This window comes from Apodemus sylvaticus, chromosome 10 (assembly GCF_947179515.1).
Source record: "Apodemus sylvaticus chromosome 10, mApoSyl1.1, whole genome shotgun sequence".
NCBI classification, from domain to species: Eukaryota; Metazoa; Chordata; class Mammalia; order Rodentia; family Muridae; genus Apodemus; species Apodemus sylvaticus.
The window spans coordinates 13,422,026-13,443,842 of record NC_067481.1 but is presented as its reverse complement, the minus strand read 5'-3'; the positions used below and the strand labels follow the sequence as shown (position 1 = coordinate 13,443,842).

Genomic DNA, 21,817 nt, shown 5'->3' with positions numbered 1-21,817 from the left:
GCCTTAGGGTCTAGTCTGCTCTCCATTAGTGCAGATAGCATAGAGGTCACTTAGACCGTTAGCTATCTCTGGTCCTGCTTGTGGGAGATTTACATGGCCTGGCCCAACAGATAACACAGATCACCTGGCTATCAGGCACTTCTGGTTCTCAGCTGTCTGGATGGAAGAAGAGGATTTTCATCTTTTCCATAGGAAACACAATCCTCTGTGCTTCCCTGGAGATCTGTGGGCACCAGGACCGCCATGCTGTGCTCCCAACACTCATGCCTGCCCTGCTCACCCCATGCTGGAATGTTCTCTTTCTCTGTGTTTGACTAGGGCTATCAACCGACACCATGAGGTTTGAAAGCCTGCTGTGAGCCCGGTATGTGCTTCATCTCCTCGGAGGATCTCTCAAGTAACTTGGTGAGGGAGATCCAACCCCACTCATCTTCTAGAAGAAGGGGGACTTTTAGAGCAGGTTCCCTGTAGAGCCTCCTCTTAGCAAGGGCTGCCTGATCTGCATTCAAGCTTCTCAGTGCTTTTAGTCTCAGCCTCCTGTCTCACCTTCTGCAGGCAAGTCTATGGGGCCGTCTTCTTGATTAATGGTTGATATGGGAGGGCCCAGCGTTCTCCTGTCAGTGCTGTCCCCGGGCAGTCGTCAGGCTCAGCGAGTCTGCCGGAGTGAGCCAGTAAGCAGTGTTCCTCTGTGGTTTCTGCCTGAGCTTCTGCCTCTAGGTTCCTGCCTGGAATTCCTGCCCTGACATCTGTTGGTGATCGATTATGACCTGACACTTTCCTCCCTGAGTTACCGCATTTGGCAATTCGGAAGTAGAATTGTTAGGGCATGCTGGGAAGAAAGGATCGGGAGAGGGAGGGAGAGATTATGGGTTTTATTGTTGCTTTATTTGGAGACATGGTCTTGCTGTGAAACCCAAACTTGTCTTAGAACTCAGTCTGTGGCTTACACCAGTATTAGAGACCCTCTTGCTGCCATCTTCCGCCGCGCTAGGTTTCAGGTGTGCCAGGCTTAGGTTATGCTTTGTCATGAGAGATGGTGGGGTTTACTGAGCTACAGAATCCTAGAGAGGACTAACAGGTATTTGAGACACATATGAAAAAGAATCAGACATTCTTGCAGAGCAGGGCAAAGCAGACAATCATAGGTTCTGTGGGAGAACTATTTGGAGCCCACAGGACCAACAGTCATTTCTTACTGGCTCTGGGAAGCCCAGACTGATACTTTGAGGTGGCCCTGAATTTACGGGCATGTTGTCTAGGCAGGTGCACAGAGGGCTAGACTTAGATGATATCCCTTGCTGCCATCACGTTGAATGGCTAGTGGGGCTCTGGCTTTCTTCATTTTCCCTTGGGCACTGTGAATTGTGCTGGATGTAGAAACGACACTAGCAAGCTTGGGCCATTCCATTCAGAACTACGTACTCAAAACAGAATAAATCCCAGGGCAACGGATACTCATGACTTAATGTGTGTGAAGTGCTTGGAAATGTGCCCGGGGTTATAAGAGGTGTTTTGTAAGCATCTGAGGTGTGAGGGTTATCAGATAATTGTGAGGACCACTTGGAGTGTGAGCTAGGCAGGTCCTTGTACGTCACTCTCAAGAGGGAAGACTGGGTGTTTGTTTAGAAGTAAAGTTGTGAGTCATGGATGTAGCTGTTTGGAAAGATTGGGGCTGCCATTTATAGTTGCCTGTAATATCAGCATCCAAGGTTTTCTCTTAGGAGTTTGAGCCCTGGGATCCTAATATGTCTGGGCTGCTGGAAGTATTTTGAGCAAACCTATGCTTAGAAATGTCATCCCAGGGCTGGAGAGATAGCTTAGTGGTTAGGAGCACTGATTGCTCTTCCAGAGGTCCTGAGTTCAAATCCCAGTGACCACATGGTGGCTCACAATCTCTCTGTAATGAGATCTGACGCCCTCTTTTGGGGTGTCTGAAGACAGCTATAGTGTATTTACATATAATAAATAAATACATCTTTAAAAAAGGAAAGAAAAGAAATGTCATCTCAAGCACCCGGATACTGTGGGAAGGAACGGCACAGGTACCTTCCTTAGCCCCCAGGAGACGGAGGAGCCAGATTGGACACACTGGCAGGTGGAGCTCCCTGGCTCTGAGTCCAGGATCTCCCGGAAGATCGAAGGGAGAGCCTCACCAAGTTTTATGCAAACCTGGCAGTGTGTGTCAGCACAGGCATGGTCCCTGACCTCATTCTGTCACAGGGAGGCATCATAGGAGGTGTCGTGCAGACTGTTGCCAAGAGCATAGCACCAGGACTGGAACATGCTTCCTGGCCGGCAGGCCTGGGACCTTACAGTGCAGTTGTCTTTCTCTCTGAGGGTGTCCCCTTTGCTGTTTGTCACTTGAATAAAAATGGTTTCAAGTCAGGGGGAGATAATAGAGCTGAGTCGATAATGTGTTTGAGTTTTATCTTTAGAACGGATATTAAAAAAAAAAACCAAGTACGGTGGTGATTCATGATTGTAATATAATCCCATGTGCTGGAAATGCATGCAGAAGCAGGTACACATACCAACATATATATACACAAACATGCACATACATGAACACATATATGAATGCCACATACATATATACAGTTTTAGGGACAGGTGTGGTGGCAGGAGCCTGGAATCCCAAAAAGGGGTAGATAGGGTATTGTGATTGGGCCAGCTTGGGCCACATTAGAGATGGTCAGGCTATCCTGGGCTATACAGTGAAAATCTGTCTCTCTTTTTCTTTTCTTTCTTTCTTTCTTTCTTTCTTTCTTTCTTTCTTTCTTTCTTTCTTTCTTATTTATTTATTTATTTATTTATTTATTTATTGTTTTTTTCTTTTTTCGAGACAGGGTTTCTCCATATAGTCCTAGTTGTCCTGGAGCTCACTCTGTAGACCAGGCTGGCCTCGAACTCAGAAATCCGCATGTCTCTGCCTCCCAGAGTACTGGGATTACAGGTGTGCGCCACCACTGCCCGGCTCTTTTCATTTTTAAAAAGGGAGTTTGGTTAGGAATTAACCTGTCTTCTGGGAAGGAAGCCTGGGTCTCTGTAGTGAGAAAGACTTAGGTTTGTTTGATTTTTTTGTTTGTTTACTTTTTGTTTTTTGGGGTTTTCGTTGTTTTTGTTGTTGTTGTTGTTGTTTGTAAGTTTTGGTTTTTTTTTTTTTTTTTTTTTTTTTTTTTTCTTAGACAGGGTTTCTCTGTGTAGCCCTGGCTGTCCTGGAATCTACTCTGTAGACCAGGCTGGCCTCAAACTCAGAAATCCACCTGCCTCTGCCTCCCAAGTGCTGGGATTAAAGGCATGTGCCACCACTGCCTGTTCAAGACTTTTTTATAATGTAACAAAACCAGATATGTTATCGTGTAGACAAGCCCAGAGGGTACTGGCATTGTCCATTCAGAATGTATTTCATACTCCTTTTTTGGTTATTCCCATACTGGCTGTGTATGTGTGTGTGTGTCCAAATATTGTGAAGAGAGCTAGACATTGCCTTGCAGTGGAATCCAAATAACGGACTGCCTCGACCTCCCCACATGTCCTGGGCTTCAGACAGCAGCCATTTTGTTGTGGCTCAGGACCCACCTAGCTGGGCATTTGTCATTCTCAGTGTGCTGCTGAAGGTCACTAGGTACAATTCAGCAAGCAGGTGGTCAGGACAGGGGTCTGGGGACAGCTGTGTTCACAGGGCTGCTGTCTCCACGGTGATGACCTCAGCTGAGGTCACCGGCCAGAGCATCTACAGACAGCCTTTCCAGTATGGTGGTCTCACGATGTTCCCACTTTTTATATGGTGGCTCCCTGAGTGTTTCGAGAGAAAGAGTAGAGACTGCCAATCTTAGTAAGGCCAGAGCCCAGAGACTGGCAGCTTTGCTTCTGTGGTATTATCCTATTAGTCAGGAAAACAACCACTGGCCCAACCCGGATTTAAGGGAGGGGATGTAAATCCCACCTTCCAAAAGGAGATGCGGCCAGCTTCAGGCTGCCCCAAGTAGAAAAGCAGAGAATTAGGGTTCTGTGCTGTGGGGAATATGTCAAAGGCTGTGTGATTGCCTGGAGGCTGAAGAGCCCGCCCCATGTAGGACGGTACCCCATTTACTTTCTCTTCTTCCTAAGCAATCGTACTTACTAGTTTATTTAGGCCCATGGTTTTAAAGAGGACAGTTCCATCCTAGTTGGCAGGCACAGTGGCAGGAGGGGCTTTCTGTTGGCGGCAGCAGTGGGAACCTGACACGGGACTGTTCACCTCCGGTGACTGTTCACAGGTCAGTCTGGAACAAGGGTTGACTCAACCTTCTGAGGGTCACTCCTGGGGCTCTACCTCCCGCAGTCAGAACTAATGTCTAAAGAATGGTCCTCAATCTTCCTAAGGCCTTTGATACAGTTCCTTGGGGTGACCTCCAGCCAGAAAGTTAGTTTCACTGCTACTTCATAACTGTAGTTCTGCTACTATTATGAATGGTAATATAAATAGTTTTGGAGGTAGAGGTTTGCCAAAGGGGGTACGACCCATGGGTCGAGAACCATTACGGTCTCCACACCTTTCACAAGCTGGAGACCACCTTCTCAAAAGGTGTGAGCCTAGGGGGAAACCACACCGTGTGAGGCTGGCCCCTTCTCTGCTGATCACAGTATGACCCCTCACTTACATGTAAGTAGCTTTGTCAGTGAGACCTGACACCCAGACCAGTAGAAACTTCAACCCCTCCAGCAACAAGTTCTGGGTATTTTTCTCTTAATCTGTAGGAGTTTATTTATTTATTATTTAAATATAAACAGCTCTTTACATGGCACAAACCAGCCACTTGAAGCTGTTAGAACCAGTGACAGTTCAGCGACATTTAGTGGAGGTCCCACCACTTCACTCTAAATGAAAAGCCCACCCCCATCCCCCACTCTGGCAAGCTCCTGGCATCTGCAAGCTTTCTGTGTTTCACTACATTTACATACTTTAGATAGAAACACACGCCTTAGCAGGTGGAAATTTGTGTCTAACTTCTCTTACCTATCAATATTTTTTGTGTGTGACTGGTGGTGTTGCAGATTGAACTCAGGGTCTTAAGCATGCTAAGCAAGGGTTCTGTTCTGTAGACCTGGTGCTTGTTGTTTTGTTTTCTTTTGTTTTGGTGACAGAGTTTCACTGTGTAGCCCAGACTGGCTTCGAACTGGTGATCCTCTTGTCTTCTGAGTGCTGGGGTCAGGGACATGTGCTATCATACTTGTAATGCTTTTAAGGGATATCATATTACTTGTGTAAAAACTCTGTTCCTTTTTTGTTGCTGAGTAATATTTCACTTCATAGACATACCATAATGTAAAAGATATATGTTCTCATATAGAATGACATTTGAGCTAGTCTCACCTCTTGGTTATTGAAAGTAGGGGGGTCTATGAACATTAGCATTGATTGAATAATTCCCAGTATAGAATTTTTGGGGATCACAAATGGCAATTATGTTTATTTTCTCTGTGTTACAGGTGTTTTGCCTTCATGTATATCTGTGTTACATATACAAGCCTAGTGACTACAGAGGCCAGAGGAAGGCATCAGGTTCCCTGGAAATGGAGTTTGGACAGGTTGGAACAGCAGCAAATTCTCTTAGGCAAAAGCCTCTGAGCTTCTCTCCAATCATCAAATGTTTATGATTTTAAAGATGCCTGGCGGGGCTGGAGAGATGGCTGAGTGGTTAAGAGCACCAACTGCTCTTCCAGAGGTCCTGGGTTCAATTCCCAGCAACCACATGGTGGCTCACAACCATTTGTAATGGTATCTGATGCCTTCTTCTGGTGTGTCTGAGGACAGCAACAGTGTACTCACAAAAAAAATATAAAAAAAAAAATGAAGATGCCTGGCTTTATGACTTCTAGCCTTGAGTATAATTTTTTTCCTTAAAAATGAAGTAACTGGCCAGGCAGTGGTGGCGCATGCCTTTACTTTGAACTTTTGGGGAGGCAGAGGCAAGTGGATTTCTGAGTTCGAGGGCAGTCTGGTCTATAGAGTGAGTTCCAAGACAGCCAGGGCTACACAGAGAAGCCCTGTCTTGAAAAACAAAACAAAACAAACAAACAAAAAAAATGAAGTAACTGATGGGCAGATGAGACGGCTCAGTGATTAGAATTGCCTGTCATCAGGCCTGACAGCCTGAGTTCAGTGCTGGGATCTACAAGGTGGAAGGAATTTCACGCCTGCCTTGTAGTATGCCTGTGCTCCATCCTGAATGCAAAATAAAGAGACAAACATGCATTAAAAAAAATAAAGGAAGGAGAGGAAAGGAAGGAGAAATGAGCAAAGGAAGGCCTCCACACTCTTGGTGTGAAGATCTCATTTGCCCTCCTGGGTCACTGTCTCTCCTGATGCCAAGGTCATGTGAAGGGCAGGGATGTTTCCTTTAGCTAGTCAGGTGGCATCTCCATGGGGACACTTCTGAGGAGTGTGAAACTATTAGCGACTCATAGGTTTTAGCATCCTGGCTGTCAGAAAGAGGCTGCATAAGTAATGCCTAATGTCTGTATGTCTGTGTGTCTGTATGTCTCTGTGTGTGTGTTGTATGCACATGTGTGCATATGTATTTGAGTGCACATAGCCATGCATGTTGTGTGGTCAGTGTCAGATATCATTCCCTATAGCGATACACGCTGGCTACTGAGTCAGAGTCTATCACTGAACCTGGGGATTGCTGGTTTGGTGAGGTTGGCCAATTAGCCCCCAGGACCCCCCTGCCATCTTTTCCCAACACTGGGATACTGATGAGGGCCACCATCCTCAGTTCTTACGTGTGTGCTCCAAACATGTTACCAATGGAGTTATCTCCCTAGCTCCCTTTGTGAGATGTTTCAATGTTACAATGTTACATTTCCCTTGAGATGTTACAATACTACATTTCTCTTGAGATGTTACAATAGTACATTTCCCTTGAGATGTTACAATACTACATTTCTCTTGAGCTGTTTCAATGTTACAATGTAACATTTCACCTTGAGATGTTTCAATGTTACATTTTAGCCTCCACTTTGAGCCAGCCACCCACACAGCTCAGTCTCAGCTTCCCTTCAGTGCCAGATTGCTGAGATCTCACAGTTAGGAGACCATGAGGCCTGGAGATGGATGGCTCTCCTCTTTAAACTGCCTCTCCCTCCTGCAGCAGGACCCCACAAAGTCTGTCATGGCTACAGTCATTCTTGTCTCAGTTCTCTATAGTTTAAAATCATAAAAATGTATACATATAAATCTAAAGAGCCATCCAAGCATTTTGTTGTTTGGATTATATTCATAGCTCTACCTTTTTCTCTGAACCTTTGAAGGATGAAGGCATCATGCCTCTTCATCACAAATAGCAAAGTATCTGTCTCTTCAGATAATGTTGGAATTGGAGACATGTCTCGAGAGTTAAGAGTACATGCTAGTCTTGCAAAAGACAGCTTTGGTTTCCAGAATGCAAATGGTGATTCACAGACATTTGCACCTCAAGTTTCAGGGGATCTAATGTTGCCTTCTGGCCTCTGTCATCACTGCACAACAGTAGTGCACATTCATACACACATGCAAGCAGAATGTTGGTACACTTATAACAAGTGTATCTTAAAAGAAAAGTTCTTCCATATGCCTATAGTGCCATTATTACACTGTAATGGCCAACAATTCCTTAATATCTAAAATCTACCTCACATTAAGATTTCCTTAGCTGTTTCTCAAATGTGCTGTTGAGTCTATTTGACATTCCATTTGTGTCTCTGTCTCTGGTTTCCTTCAATGAAGACCATCGCCCACCCCCAGTCCCAGCTTTCTCCCTGACTCTTTGGAGCAGCTGGACCTCTTGTCTCGAGACACCTGAACACCAGTTTGTTTGAGCATTTCCTTGTGGCAGTGTTGACTCTGTTGTCCTCATAGCTGGATTTCCTGTAACCTGGAAATTAGATTCAGAAGTTTGATTAGATTCTGGCAAAGGGTTCTTGCTTTTATACACTTCATATTTCATCCCATCAGGAGGCATAAAAGGTCACAGGCAAATGATTAGTGACACTGACTCTAATCCCTTTATAAGGGAGCTAATTGCCAATTCTGTCCCATTTATAAATGGCTGTGTGGCAGCGTGACCCCATGTCCACTGGCCACCGGTTATTGTTTGGGAGCTTGCAAACACGGTCATTTCCCGAGGCTATGGCCATGCTTTCTGTGTGAGCCAGTTGTTTCGAGGAGTGTTCCCCCTTGTCTCCTAGCAGAGGCTGGGGGTCAATCCAGAGGGTCAGGGTGTGTGCCTAATTATTTTCCTTTAATTATGGATTTGTAGGCTCTGGGATTAGTATCATGTTCTCCAGTACCAAAATATGACTCTCTCTCTCTCTCTCTCTCTCTCTCTCTCTCTCTCTCTCTCTCTCTCTCTCTCTCTCTCTCTGTGTGTGTGTGTGTGTGTGTGTGTGTGTGTGTTGGTGTACTTTTTAAGCTTACTTTATTGGGTTTTATTATCTACCATCCTTCCAACTCTTCTCACACCCCAATCCCTTCCAAATTAGGTGGGAGAGAAAGAAGGTTAGAGGGGAAAGGGGGCATAGACTTCTTTAGACCACTTCCTGCTGAAAAGGGGCATCCAGTTCCTTGGGGCAAGTCCAATCTCCATTGTCAGTGTATCTCTAAGGAGCAATCCATCAAAACTGCAAACCAACAATCCAGCAATCCAGCAATAGCAAAGGCAGCAGCAAGGGTTGCAGGGCAGAGGGAGCAGTAATAGAATAGCCACAGGCTCTCTAGGGACTCTCATATTTATTCCCTCTCAAGAGTCCCCAGAATTCCAAACAAACTATCTGCAGCTGGCAAAAACCACACCCCCTCTAGAGCACAAGACAAACCATAGTCACCTGTGTGAAGGAGCCTCTTATTCCACACCTGGGGTTAAAGCAAAAACATACTCACACAACATAACTGGGTTTTTTAAGAAACCAATATTCTCAAATACATGTGTGTGCACATGTGCGTGTGGAGACCCCATGTAGGCATTGTGCATGCAAGGCCAGCACTGTACCAATGAACTATACCCCCCAGCATATATTTATTCTTCTGATGCTCAAATTGTCTCAAACCTGGAATTAGGCGTTGCTCCAAAAAGATATGGTTCCTTTTCATGTGGGACGGTGTTGAAAGGAAAGACCGAATGCAGGTATGTTCATTGTACTTGGGATGAAGGTGGAAAACGCTTCTTTCATTTTAGTAGCTAGGATATGTGTGTATGTGTGTGTGTGTGTGTGTGTGTATGATGTATGTATATGGTATATGTATACATATATGTATATGTATATTGAGACAGGTTTTCTCCGTGTAGCATTGGTCTCCTGGAACTTGCTCTGTAGACCAGGCTGCCCTCAAACTCACAGAGATCTACCTGCCTCTGCCCACCCAAGTGCTAGGATTAAAAGTGTGCCTTTCACCACCATACCACACCCGGCGATTTTTTTTTTTAAAGTTATGAACTCATAATGACATTTTGTTTCTTTCTAACTAAACTTTGTGGTATTGAGTTGAACTCAGCCTCATGCATGGTAGCCAATGCTAGTCTGCCACTGAGCTATCTCCCAACCCTGTCTTTAACGCTGCTGCCAGTGATTTTTGTATTCTAGGCATTCTTAACATCTTGTGGTTCTTGTATTTTCTGACAGTAAATCCCTTGGGCTCCCTGTGAGGAACATTAATATAATTGCTTGTTTACATTACTCTCATACACATGAAATGTCTCAAAAATCTCAGTACCAACTCTTCTACTAATAGTGTACCGCTGTGTAAAGTTTAAGATTTCCTTATAATATACATTTTAGTTGTTGTTCTTAGATTTTATTTTCTATCCCATTGGGGTGGACAGCCAGAACACCAAGTACTAATGTTACCTGAAATGATTCTTCCCTCTGGGCATTCTTATTTAAAACATGTTGTGTAGTGAGACTCATTTGCTCCTGTTTTGTCTCTTCTTATAGAGGCTACTTTTCCTTTGAATTTTAACTTGGAATTTTGTACAGATCAGGCATCTACATGGTATAGAAATCAATCTTTAGAACAACATATATCCCCAAAGATCTTGTTCCCAGCCCTCTACCCCAGGCCCTGTCTCCTGTCCCTTGTGAGGAACTTTGTGTATTTTAGTTTTAAGACTCTTTTTGGCTTACCTTCTGTATCTATCAGTTATACAATGTAAGTGAGGAAAGTTGCTTTTGTCTCACCATTTGAGGTTATAGTCCATCATGGCGGGAAGGCATGGCAGAAGGGACATGAGGCAGCTGGTCGTGTTGTGTTCTCAGGCAGGAAACAGAGCAAGATGAATTCAGTCGTGATTGTGGCCCATGGAACTGTGCCAGCCATATTAAGGCTGGGTCTTCCTTGCTCAGTTAAGGACCCCTGGAAATACTGTCACAGACATACCCAAGGGTTGTCTCCTAAGTGGTTAAATGCTACCAAATCCACAATCAGACTGTTCCTCCAGGCCATGCCTGCCCTTATGATTTTCAGAGTGTCCCTAACTGGGTCATCTTTCAGATTCTAGACTGGGTCCCGCCCACTCCATGGACCCTGCCTACTCTGTGGACTCCGCCCACTCCATGGACCCTGCCTACTCTGTGGACTCCGCCCACTCCATGGACCCTGCCTACTCTGTGGACTCCGCCTACTCCGTGGATCCCGCCTACTCTGTGGATCCCGCCCACTCCGTGGATCCCGCCCACTCCGTGGATCCCGCCTACTCTGTGGATCCTCTTGCTAAGCTTGGGTCCTTACAGAGTCCTTTCTCCCTGTCAGTTCTAAAACACTCTTGTCTCCCTCCCCTTGTCTGTGTCATGAATCTGGGGTCTTACATTCATCCATTGTTGCTCTTTAAGCTACCCCACACTTGCTTTCTTTAAAGTACTTTTATTTTTATGTTTACTTATTTTATGTGTAGGAGTATTTTGCCTGCATACATACATGCACACCTTGTGCGTGCTTGGTACCTTCAGGGTTGAAAGAGGACATCAGATCTTCTGGGACTGGAGTTACAGATGGTTCCGCACCACCGTGTGGGTGTTGGGAACGAAACTGCAGTCTCTTGAAAGGACAAGAAGTTCTCTTAACTGCTAAACCATCTTTTCAGTCTCCCAGTCGTGTTCTCTAACCAGGTTGTGTGTTCCTTGAGGGTGGGACCATGCCTAGACTTGTAAAGAGCATGTTTATATTACATTGTGTTTATTTTGCGGACATGTTGGGGATGCTGTCATATGCCTGCGGTACCCCATGTAGAGGTCAGAGGATAACTTGTAGGAATTGGTTCCCTTTTCTACCATGTGCATCCCAGGCATTGAATCCAAGACATCAGGCTTGGCGGCACACACCTTTCCCCATGGAGCTCTAGAATTTCTTCACATTCCCTCATGGTATCTCATGTAGGCATGGGAGCAACCTTACCCTGACTGGAAACATGGAGGGCCATTCCCGTGAGCCCCTGGATGCACCATTTTTATCAGTCGGTCTATTCATAACCTTGTTTGATGTGTGATTCTGTTTGAAGACACCTTGTTTGTTTAATACATACTTCTGAGTCATTAGCAGTGCACCCAGCCAACTGAGCTGTGACTCATTCCTGCCCGGCTTGAGGGACATGCAGATCTTCTTTGTAAAGCACACCACAGCTTTCTTGTGCATAGGAATGACAGAAAACACGTGGTACTTCATTGTGGGGGGGGGAGGGGGACACATTGCACACAGTGAACTCACCCACAAAAATATCATTAGAAAAATAAAAGTCATGGTGCTCAATAGAGAGGTCAGAAGACACTAATGAATAGCCTCAGAGCTGAAACAGGTCAGCAGAGTCGCTATGTCTATTTTGTCTGACCTCAATAAGGAATGTATAAACAGGCACCTCTCTCTCTCTCTCTCTCTCTCTCTCTCTCTGTTTTCTGCATATATGTATTGTTTGAATGTATTCATGTGTGTGTGCTGCTATATGTGCATGTAAAGGCTATACATTGATGTCAGGTATCTTTTTTTTAAAGACTTATTTATTTATTATATGTAAGTACACTGTAGCTGTCTTCAGACACATCAGAAGAGGACATTAGATCTCATTACAGAAGAGGACATTAGATCTCATTACGGATGGTTGTGAGCCGCTATGTAGTTGCTGGGATTTGAACTCAGGACTTTCGGAAGAACAGTCAGTGCTGTTAACTGCTGAGCCATCTCTCCAGTCTGTCAAGTGTCTTTCTAGGTTGTTCTTTCTACCTTATTAAAAATGTTCTTCTTAGCCGGGCAGTGGTGATGCACGCCTGTAATCCCAGAACTCTGGGAGGCAGAGGCAGGCGGATTTCTGAGTTTGAGGCCAGCCTGGTCTACAGAGTGAGTTCCAGGACAGCCAGGACTATACAGAGAAACCCTGTCTTGAAAAAACCAAATCCAAAAAACAACAAAAAAAATGTTCTTCTTGCATTTATTTTGTGTACAGTTGTTGTCATGCTTATGCCATGGTGTGTACATGGGAGTTGGAGGACAGCTTTGGGGACCAGCGTAGGTCTTGGGGATCGAACTCAGATCATCAGGCTTGGTGGCAAGCACATTTACCTATGGGACTATCAATCTGGCCCCAATTTATTTTTTGAAATAGAGTCTCTCACCAAACCTGGAGTTCCCTTCTTCAGAAAGACTAGAAGGCTAGCCATCAACATCAGGGACTTTTCCCTTCTCTACTTCCTTGGCACTAAGATTATAGATGTGTGTTATGTTGTTATGTGTTATGTGTTGTATGCATGTGCTGTGTTGTTATGTGTTGTATGCACGTGCTGTGTTGTTATGTGTTGTATGCATGTGCTGTGTTGTTACGTGTTGTATGCATGAGCTATGTTGTTATGTGTTGTATGCATGTGCTGTGTTGTTATGCTGGGTGCACGGTACTGGGAATTTGCACTCCTGCTCATGCATCAAGCAGTTTCAGACTAAGCTTTCACCCCAACCCTGTCACTCATATTGTTTTTGTAGGTGTATTACTTTTTTAGATTAATTTTTTATTTTATTTTTCAGAGTCAATTCTTTTTTTTCTTTTCCTAGTCTAAAAACCTTCAAGTGGTAGCCATAGCTGGAGCCCAGGTCCTCCGAGTGGAGACCCTGGTGTGGGATTTCACAAGATGGTCAGTGAATTCCTGATAAGGAAATTTGACGAACATAGCTTTCTAGAGGTTGGGTCAGGTATCTGTGGGTCTTGGAGATGACATCAAAGGTGGCCTTGGCAAAGTTGCCCAGGGTGGCAGTGCAGCTCCTGGCTGATATGTAGCTGTCATCTTTACTGGCTTGCTTCTTGGGCACAGGAGCAGAGACACACATACATGTAACTAAAAATAAAAAGTTTCTTCTTCTTCTTCTTCTTCTTCTTCTTCTTCTTCTTCTTCTTCTTCTTCTTCTTCTTCTTCTTCTTCTTCTTCTCCTCCTTCTCCTTCTCCTTCTCCTTCTCCTTCTCCTTCTCCTTCTCCTCCCCCTCCTCTTTCTCCTCCTTCTCTTCTCTTCTTCCTCCTCCCCTCTTCTTCCTCCTCCTCCCCGCCTCCTCCTTTTCCTCTTCCCCTCTTCCTCTCCCTCCTCTTCCCCTTCCTCCTCCTCCTTCTTCTTCCTCTTCTTCAGGAAAACACCCCTAATGCCTCTAGGGACAGGGATGAGAGGTACCAACACGGAGCTCCAGTGGCCTGTCACCTTGCACGGAGCAGTGTGGAATTTGCCAATCTTGTTTCCCCAATAGCCTCTCTGCAGAGGGACAACAGTGGCCAAAATGATGGCCCCTTGGATGGCCGTGGCTACCTCCTCCTTGGAGCACTTAACACCAAGATCAGCATGATCATTCTCAGGGATGCGACAAGAAAAAGTCAATAATCTCAGATTCCTTGACAGGCAGGGCGATTTCCTCCAGGGACTCATCTTCCCACCCTTCACTAGATGGCCCAGCTTGGTGATGGGGACCCCTCCTTGTCTTTGGTGTCACCTCAGTGAGCCCCATGATCTTGATCATGGCTACAACTGTGACCACTACCAACCTCAGCTCCTAAACATGCTGCCGAACCCTCCATGGGAGCCTCCGAGGCCTCCTAATCCTGGGCCCCCAGGTCCTCAAGACAGTTCAGTTGCTTCATTCCGGCTGTTATTTGGCATTTCCTGAAGAAGAAGCAACTTTCTTCTTTAATTTTTAATTATGTGTATGTGTGTCTATGTGGGGGTATTGACAGATGAGGGCAGTTGTCCACGGAAGCCATAGGAGGGCGTTGATAACCCCCCACACACCCTGGGATTGGAGTTACAGGCTGCATAACATGGTGCTGGGAACGGGACTCTGGTCCTCTGAAAGAGCAGTCTGTGCTTTTAATCATGAAGTTGTCTCTCCTGCATGTCTGTTTCTATCCAGGGATGATTCTAAACCAGGTCAAATATTGATTTGAAGTGACTTTGACACACGGAATCTGTAAGTGAAGAAGATTGGCCCTGTCAATCTGAGTTAACCTCAGACTAGGTTGTTTTGTTTTGTTTTGTTTTCTGGGCTTCATGTTCCTTGAGTACCAGCAGGTGATTTTTTTGTTTGTTTTGTTTTTGTTTTTGCTTTTTGTTTTTTAGAAACAGGGTTTCTCTGCATAGCCCTTGCTGTTCTGGAACTCATTTTGAAGACCAGGCTGGCCTCGAACTCAGGAATCCACCTGCCTCTGCCTCCCAGAGTGTTGGGATTACAGGCATGTGCCGCCACCGCCCGGCTCCAGCGGGTGATTTTTAAAACTTTTCTTAGGACGGCCTTTCGAGTTCCTGAGTGAGTGCCCATTGCTTTTCAGCCGGCTTCCTGCAGCTGGCCAGGTCCTGACCTAGTTACTCTTTTCCTTACAGGTTTGTAGACTTCCACGCAGCTGCTTCCACCTGTTCCCCGTCCCGAGCTTCCCTGCTCACTGGCCGGTTGGGTCTACGGAACGGAGTCACGCACAACTTTGCAGTCACCTCTGTAGGAGGGCTTCCACTCAACGAGACCACCTTGGCAGAGGTGCTGCGACAGGCCGGTTATGTCACCGCCATGATAGGTAATGTGCCCTGGGGCGCTGCTGCAAAGTCTCAGCGTCTCTCTATGGCTGCTGTCTCTTCTGCTCACTCATTGGTTTCTGTCTGTTTCTTACTGGGTGTGGTGGGAATGCCCTCAGCTAGCTTTAAGAAACCGGAAAGACCTGACTCCGGACCCCGGAAATACACACATAGTTCTTTTGTCCCATGATAATAAGCTTTGTGGTAAGTGATTTCCTCCACTGGGTCAGATTATCCCAAAGATAACTCTGGGAACTTTTCATGCTGGCTTTGGTTCTTGTGCCTGTGGCCGCAATGGCTCATCTTCAGGGTCCTCCATTACAGTTAGATGTGAGGAGGGAGGAGAGAGAGTAGGTGTCAGGCTCATGGACTGCTCCCCCTCCCCACACAGCAAGAAACTGAGTCTTTTGTTTAAGATAAGTACCGTTTCTTCCCAAGTACTGGGCTTAGATCTTATTGTCTTTTTGTTTGTTTGTTTTGTTTTTCGAGACAGGGTTTTGATAGGGTTTCTCTGTGTAGCCCTGGCTGTCCTGGAACTCACTCTATAGTCCAGGCTGGCCTCGAACTCAGAAATCCACCTGCCTCTGCCTCCCAAGTGCTGGGATTAAAGGCGTGCGCCACCACTGCCCAGCAGCTCTTTCTGTCTTAAGTCTTACTGTCCAGAGTTGCGTAGCCTGGCTCCTGGGTGGCCAAGAAGGCTGGGGAACTCGGGACAGGATTATAATTATTGGTGTGGCCCTGGACATGGTCATCTTGGACAAAAGTGGCAACTCTAGACTAGGAGTGCATCAGGGATAGAGCACCTACTTAGAATGCACAGCACACTGGGTGTGGTCTCTATAGACAAGCGACCCCAACCTGGTACCTTCCCCTCAGTAAATGAGGACGTGCATATAGGATAGGAAGGCAGCAGTTGATTCCCTATTGCTTTACCGATTCTTTCCCTTCCTCCCTCCCTCGCTTCCTTCATTGCTTCCTTCCTTTCTTCCTCTCCGTTTTGTTTTGTTTGTTTGTTTGCTTGTTTTTGAGATGGAGTCTCACATGGTCCAAGATGGCCTCAAACTCATTCCAGAACTGAGAATGACAGTGAACTTCTGATCCTCCTGCTCCACCTCCTGAGTGCTGGGATTTTAGGCATGTTCTACCACGCCTGGTTTTACATGGTTCTGAACATGGAACCCAGGGCTTCATGTGTGCTAGGCAAGCAAGCACTCTACCAACTGCATCCCTAACCTTCAGGGTCTTACTATGTAGCCCAGGCTGGCCCCAAACATACAGTCCTGTTTGCAGCCTTAGAGTACTGACCTTCCAGGCTTCTTTTGCTTGTATATATTTTTAAGGTACCTCTTACTCAGCATGCACCATGTTCTAGCCACTAGGATGCATTCATTCACACAGGATTATTATTATTCTCTTATTGTGGACTGAGAGAACGGTCTTGAGCCCCGGGTCACCTGCTTCCCATTTGTCTTAGTCAGGGTTTCTATTTCTGCACAAACATCATGACCAAGAAGCAAATTGGGGAGGAAAGGGCTTATTCAGCTTACATTTCCACATTGCTATTCATCACTAAAAGAAGTCAGGACTGGAACTCAAGCAGGTCAGGAAGCAGGAGCTGATGCAGAGGCCATGGAGGGATGTTTCTTACTGGCTTGCTTCCTCTGGCTTGCTCAGCCTGTTCTCTTATAGAACCCAAGAATACCAGCCCAGGGATGGCACCACCCACAATGGATCCTCCCCCCTTGATCACTAATTGAGAAAATGCCCCACAGCTGGATCTCATGGAGGCAATTCCCCAACTGAAGCTCCTTTCTCTGTGATAACTCCAGCCTGTGTCAAGTTGACACACAAAACCAGCCAGTACACCATTCCTGGCTGGAAAAGACAGAGTCTGTACAGGATCCGACCCCAGCCTTCTCCAGACACTGGGGCCTCCCTGCCTGTCTGTCTTGCAAATGCTGAGACACAGCACTTCCTACAGTCCCTTCAGACTTGTTTGTGATTGTTAGCTACTTACAAAGAGCTCATTCCAGTGGGATTCTTGAATATTTCTACCATGGTGAAATGGCAAGGGATAGTGTGCCAACAGGCTTGTGACAGCGAGGGTCCCTGTGGAGGAGACACCAGTCTCTTGAGCCTTCTGTGTTAGCTTGGAGGATGTTGCTTCACTCAGATCAAAGGCTTGCATCTCTGGTGTTTCCTTCCCTACTCAGGGTGACATTCATTGTCTCAGAAGAAGCCCCAGACAGTGGAAGGAAAGGACCCATTAAGTGTGATTCCTCTCTCTTTCTAACTTCCTGTGCTGGCTAGTTTTATGTTAACCTGACACAAGCTAAGTCAGTCGAAGAGAGGGAACCTCAATTAAGAAAATTAAGATCCAGCTCTCAGTCATTTACCAGCTATTGATGGAGGAGGGCCCCGCCCATGGGGGGTGGTGCCATTCCTGGGCTGGTGGTCCTGAGTTCTACAAGGAAGCAGGCTGAGCAAGCCACGAGAAGCAAGCTAGTAAGTAACACTCCTCCATGGCCTCTGCATCAGGTCCTGCCTCCAGGTTCCTGCCCTGTGTGATTTCCTGTCTGGATTTCCTTTATTGATGAATAGTGACATGGAAGTGTAAGCCAAATAAACCTTTTCCTCCCGAAGTTGCTTTTGGTAACGGCATTTTATCACAGCAATGGTAATCCTAACTAAGACACTCCTTTCCCCTATACTCTGAGGTTTAATTATCCTGACAACATCAGTACCCAGCGGACACATGAAGCTCCCCCTGGGGATTGCCAGTTAGGTAGACCTATAAGATACATCCATTTATCCCTGAAGTCGGGACCGGTTTGGTCCAACTTTATTCAAGGCAGGGGTAGGGGCTCTTCTTCATCTGCTTTGGTATTTTGGTTCCTTTTGGCCCTTAAACAACAAGCAACCGATCACAGGTGCCGGTATGGCTCCCACCCTTTCCCTCACCCAAACTGCACCTTTTGCAAGCCCTGAAGAAAATGAGAGCACCTGCTTGCTTATGAATGAAACTTACCGAGGGGCTCTGGGGGGTCTATCCTCATCTGGGTTCACATATTTTCACCAAGTTGCATACTAGGTTTCCCTTGGCTTTCCCCCTTTACCCTTCCCATTATTTTATATTTTATCATAATATACATGTTTTTCCAGACAGAGACTTTCTGTGTATCCCAGCTTTTATTCTTATATAACCTCAGCTGACCATGAACTTCCTGCCTCATTGTCTCAGGTGTTGTGGCTACTATACCAAGTTTCCCTCAAAAAAAAAAAAAAACAAAACCTTTTTTTGTTTGTTTTTTTCAAGACAGGGTTTCTCTGTGTAGCCCTGGCTGTCCTAGAACTCACTCTGTAGACCAGGCTGGCCTTAAACTCAGAAATCTGCCTGCCTCTGCCTCCCAAGTGCTGGGATTAAAGGCATGAGCCACCACTGCCCAACCAGATGTTTTTGTTTGTTTGTTTTTTGAGTCAGGGTCTCACAATGATGCAATCCCAACTGGCCTTGGACTCACTATGTAGACCTGGCTGACCCGCAACTCACAGAGGTCCACTCCTCTGTCTTCTGAGTGCTTGTTTCTTTAAAACTTGCTTTTCAGATCCACAGAATAGCGCTGGGCATGGTGGTAAATGATTGTAAGCCTAGCTCTCCGGAGGTTAATAAAGGAGGTCTTGAGTCTGAGGCCAACCTGAGTAGAGAGTAAAACCCTGTTGTAAGGGAAACAGTTTGCAGTTTCAGAATCTTACAGAAGCTGATCTAGACTCACTAACTGTTGCTCCACGTGCTTTCTTTAAGAGGTAGTTTGGTCATGTTTGTGAAGGCTATATTAAATAGTTTGCTTAGTTACATCCTGTGTCTGCATGCTAACTGCCCTCCTTCAGTCAAAGGGATCACGCTTTAGATCTTTGGTTTGATGATGTATATCCAGCTCCCTTGCCTTGGCTTTGGTTTCCTGGGACCTGGCTCTCAGAGAAAACAAGCAGATCAGAGATTCTCACACTGTCTGAGCTCAGACCCGCGTCACCCAATTATCCCCCCAGAACGGAGGCATTGGCAGAACGGGGTCTGCAGGTGGCTGAGTTTCTCATTTGCTGCCCTGCAGGTGCCTTAGTGCGCTGGGGCTGCTGGGGGAAGCGGTCTCTCCCCTCTCTGCAAACTGCTGATGACATTACCTGGAGAGGAAAATGCTGGGATTAGGCATTTCTGAAACCATGTGTGGTGGGGACCTGCACCCATGTTCATCTCTGTGGGACAGAGGCCCAGCGGGCAGCCTCACTGAGCTGCTGTGGAGAGGGGCCATCCCCAACTCTGTCCCATGTGGTACTGAGCCATCCAGTCCTTGCTTGTCTTCTGTCCCCTTGTGGCACTCCAGGGCCTTGGCAGCTTCTCTTTGTCGTCACGGAAGGGTGGAGCTGATGGGAACCGAATATGTGATCTGCTTCTCCGAGGGTCTACATGCTCCCACAGAGACCCCTCTAAATGCCTCTCTTTCTCTCTTTTTTTTCCACAGGCAAATGGCATCTTGGGCATCATGGCTCTTATCACCCCAATTTCCGTGGTAAGAATTCTTTTGGAGTTTGTTCCCTAGGAAACAGAAAATAAGGTTTTCTGTGTAAAAGAAGGCTATGCGCATTTGAAACCATTGTAGCCCTGGGGATAATCTATGTTAGGGCATCTTTACTTCCAAAGGCACTTAGGTGCATGTGGGGTATCAGTGTCCCCAATCCTCACATCTCTCTCTCTAGAACCTTCCCTGGTCCCCCTACTTGCTGCCTGTCAGCCTGCAGTCTAGTCCACTGGGTATCTGTCGTAGGTTTTTATTGCTGTGAAGAGACTCCATGACCATGGCAACACTTATAAAGGAAAATATTGAATTGGGCCTAGCTTACAGTCTCAGAGGTTTAGTCTGCTATCATCATGGTGGGAAGCATGGCAGTGTGCAGGCAGAGATGATGCTAGAGAAGGAGCTGAGAATTCTCCATCTTGACCCACAGGCAGAAGAAGGAGACTGTGCACCATACTGGTGTGGCTTGAGCATAGGAGACCTTAAAGCCCTCCCCACACCCACAGTGACACAGTTCCTCCAGGAAGATCACACCTCCTCATAGTGCCTATGGGCCTATGGAGGCCAATTCAAACTACCACAGAACATCCATTTCCTCCCATCCCCCAGTTCTTGGTACTTTAGGGAATAGTCTTCGTAGTCCTGAAGGCGCAGGTAGAAAGAAGTGAGAAACTGTGTCCTGAGGGGTTTACTGGAACACAAACCTGTGTTGTGGACCCAGAGAGAGGCAACTGTCTCCTGGCTTCCTCCTGCAGCCTTGAAGAAGGCCAAGACCAGGCTGTTAAAGTGGATTTTCTGAAAGTGGCCCTCTCTGTCAGATTTGCTAAAGTACTAGTTTTTTTTTCAACTTGTAGTTTGTGCCTCTGCCTTCCCTTTTTTTATGGGAGCCCCCGTACTGACCCTTAGAAGCTGTTTGCCATGTCAGCAAATGCAGCCCTTGGTCCTACAGACACCTGTCTGTCTTCTCTTGCCACTTTATATACAAATAGGTGGCCTTTTTGTTTAATGCGATTATCTGACTGTTCTACAAAATTCTTCCTCATCTTCCCCCTGCCTCATCCCCCAATGTCTCTAACCACGGCAAAGGCTACATTGTGCTTCAAGGATCCCTTCAAAGGAACATAAAGGGCAGAAGATGGAACTGAGCCATTTAAAAATAGCCAGTGGAGGAAATAAACACCAAGTTTGTCCACTAACAACAAGAACAAAAATAATCACTACAGAACGTGTGCTCCCTTCTTGGCCTTCAGGCCTCACTTCACATATGAGGGGCTGGATCAGATCCGTTGATGACACCTTGATCGACATTCCTGGAGGCCCTGGGTAGAGAGGCACACCGAGACTGAGCCTTGCTTAGAAGAGGGTCCAGGATGGGTTTGTGAGTCTGGGAGGTAGGAAGAAAGAGATCTACATATTTGCTGCCTTTGTCCCCCCCACCCCATAGTGTTGGAAACTCATAGTGCTTGGACACTATGGGGTTTCTTGGCTGCTACCTTTCGTCTTCTCCTGCGTTTTGTACCCTGCCCGTGTATACTATCCTGTCTCCCATGAACCCCCATCTTCCTTACAAACCCAGCATAGAGCATGTCAGATGATCACACATTTCTCATATGCATCCATGCTCTCCCACTACTCCTGGTTATTTCAGAGACCAGAGCTCTGGTAAACACCGCAGCTTCTCACAAGCTCTGGGTCTGATGATAGCTGATGTCAAAATTAGGAGTTAGCATACAGCATGGGCCAAATCCAACACACTAAGAGTTTCTGTAAATATAGTTTGTATTGGAGATCAACCATGTTCATCTCTGTGTGTGTTGCCCATGGATGTTCTGTGCTCCAGCCTTGATATTGACTTCTTGGCAATGAAATCTGAAACATTTAGTCATTTTGACAACAGGTAGTCACAGTTCGGGGCTCTCATTTATCTATGAGCCATTCAAACCTGTTTGTATAAACAAGGCTGACATGGTGCTTTGCTGCCTTCGAAGACACTTTCTTTATGGGGCCAGTGAGATGGCTCAGCAGGTAAAGGTGCCCCAACACAAGACGAACAATGTGAGTTCAGTTACCAGAACTCTACAGTTCCATTCTGTCTCCCAAACCCGAATCCCCTCTTAGAGCCCACTGCATCTGGGAATAACCTCCTCCTCTGACCATTGTGTTTCCATTGTGCTGGGATTGTAGGCTTACATCATGCCTGGCTTGTCCC

The 21,817-nt window shown here is 46.2% G+C and overlaps 1 protein-coding gene across 12 annotated transcripts in view; it reads left to right on the top strand.

Moving 5' to 3' along the window:
* The window catches only part of Arsg (arylsulfatase G), a 134,854-nt gene that overhangs the window by 66,857 nt on the left and 46,180 nt on the right, over positions 1-21,817 (top strand). For 10 of the 12 annotated variants that reach the window (XM_052194729.1, XM_052194732.1, XM_052194735.1 and 7 more), the window contains 2 exons: positions 14,852-15,039; positions 19,555-19,602. In XM_052194729.1, coding sequence (XP_052050689.1) covers positions 14,852-15,039; positions 19,555-19,602 — 236 coding nt within the window. Of the gene's footprint in view, positions 1-10,526; positions 10,764-14,851; positions 15,040-19,554; positions 19,603-21,817 lie in introns of those variants that run through there. The other 2 variants (XM_052194724.1, XM_052194736.1) reach the window with 1 other exon arrangement.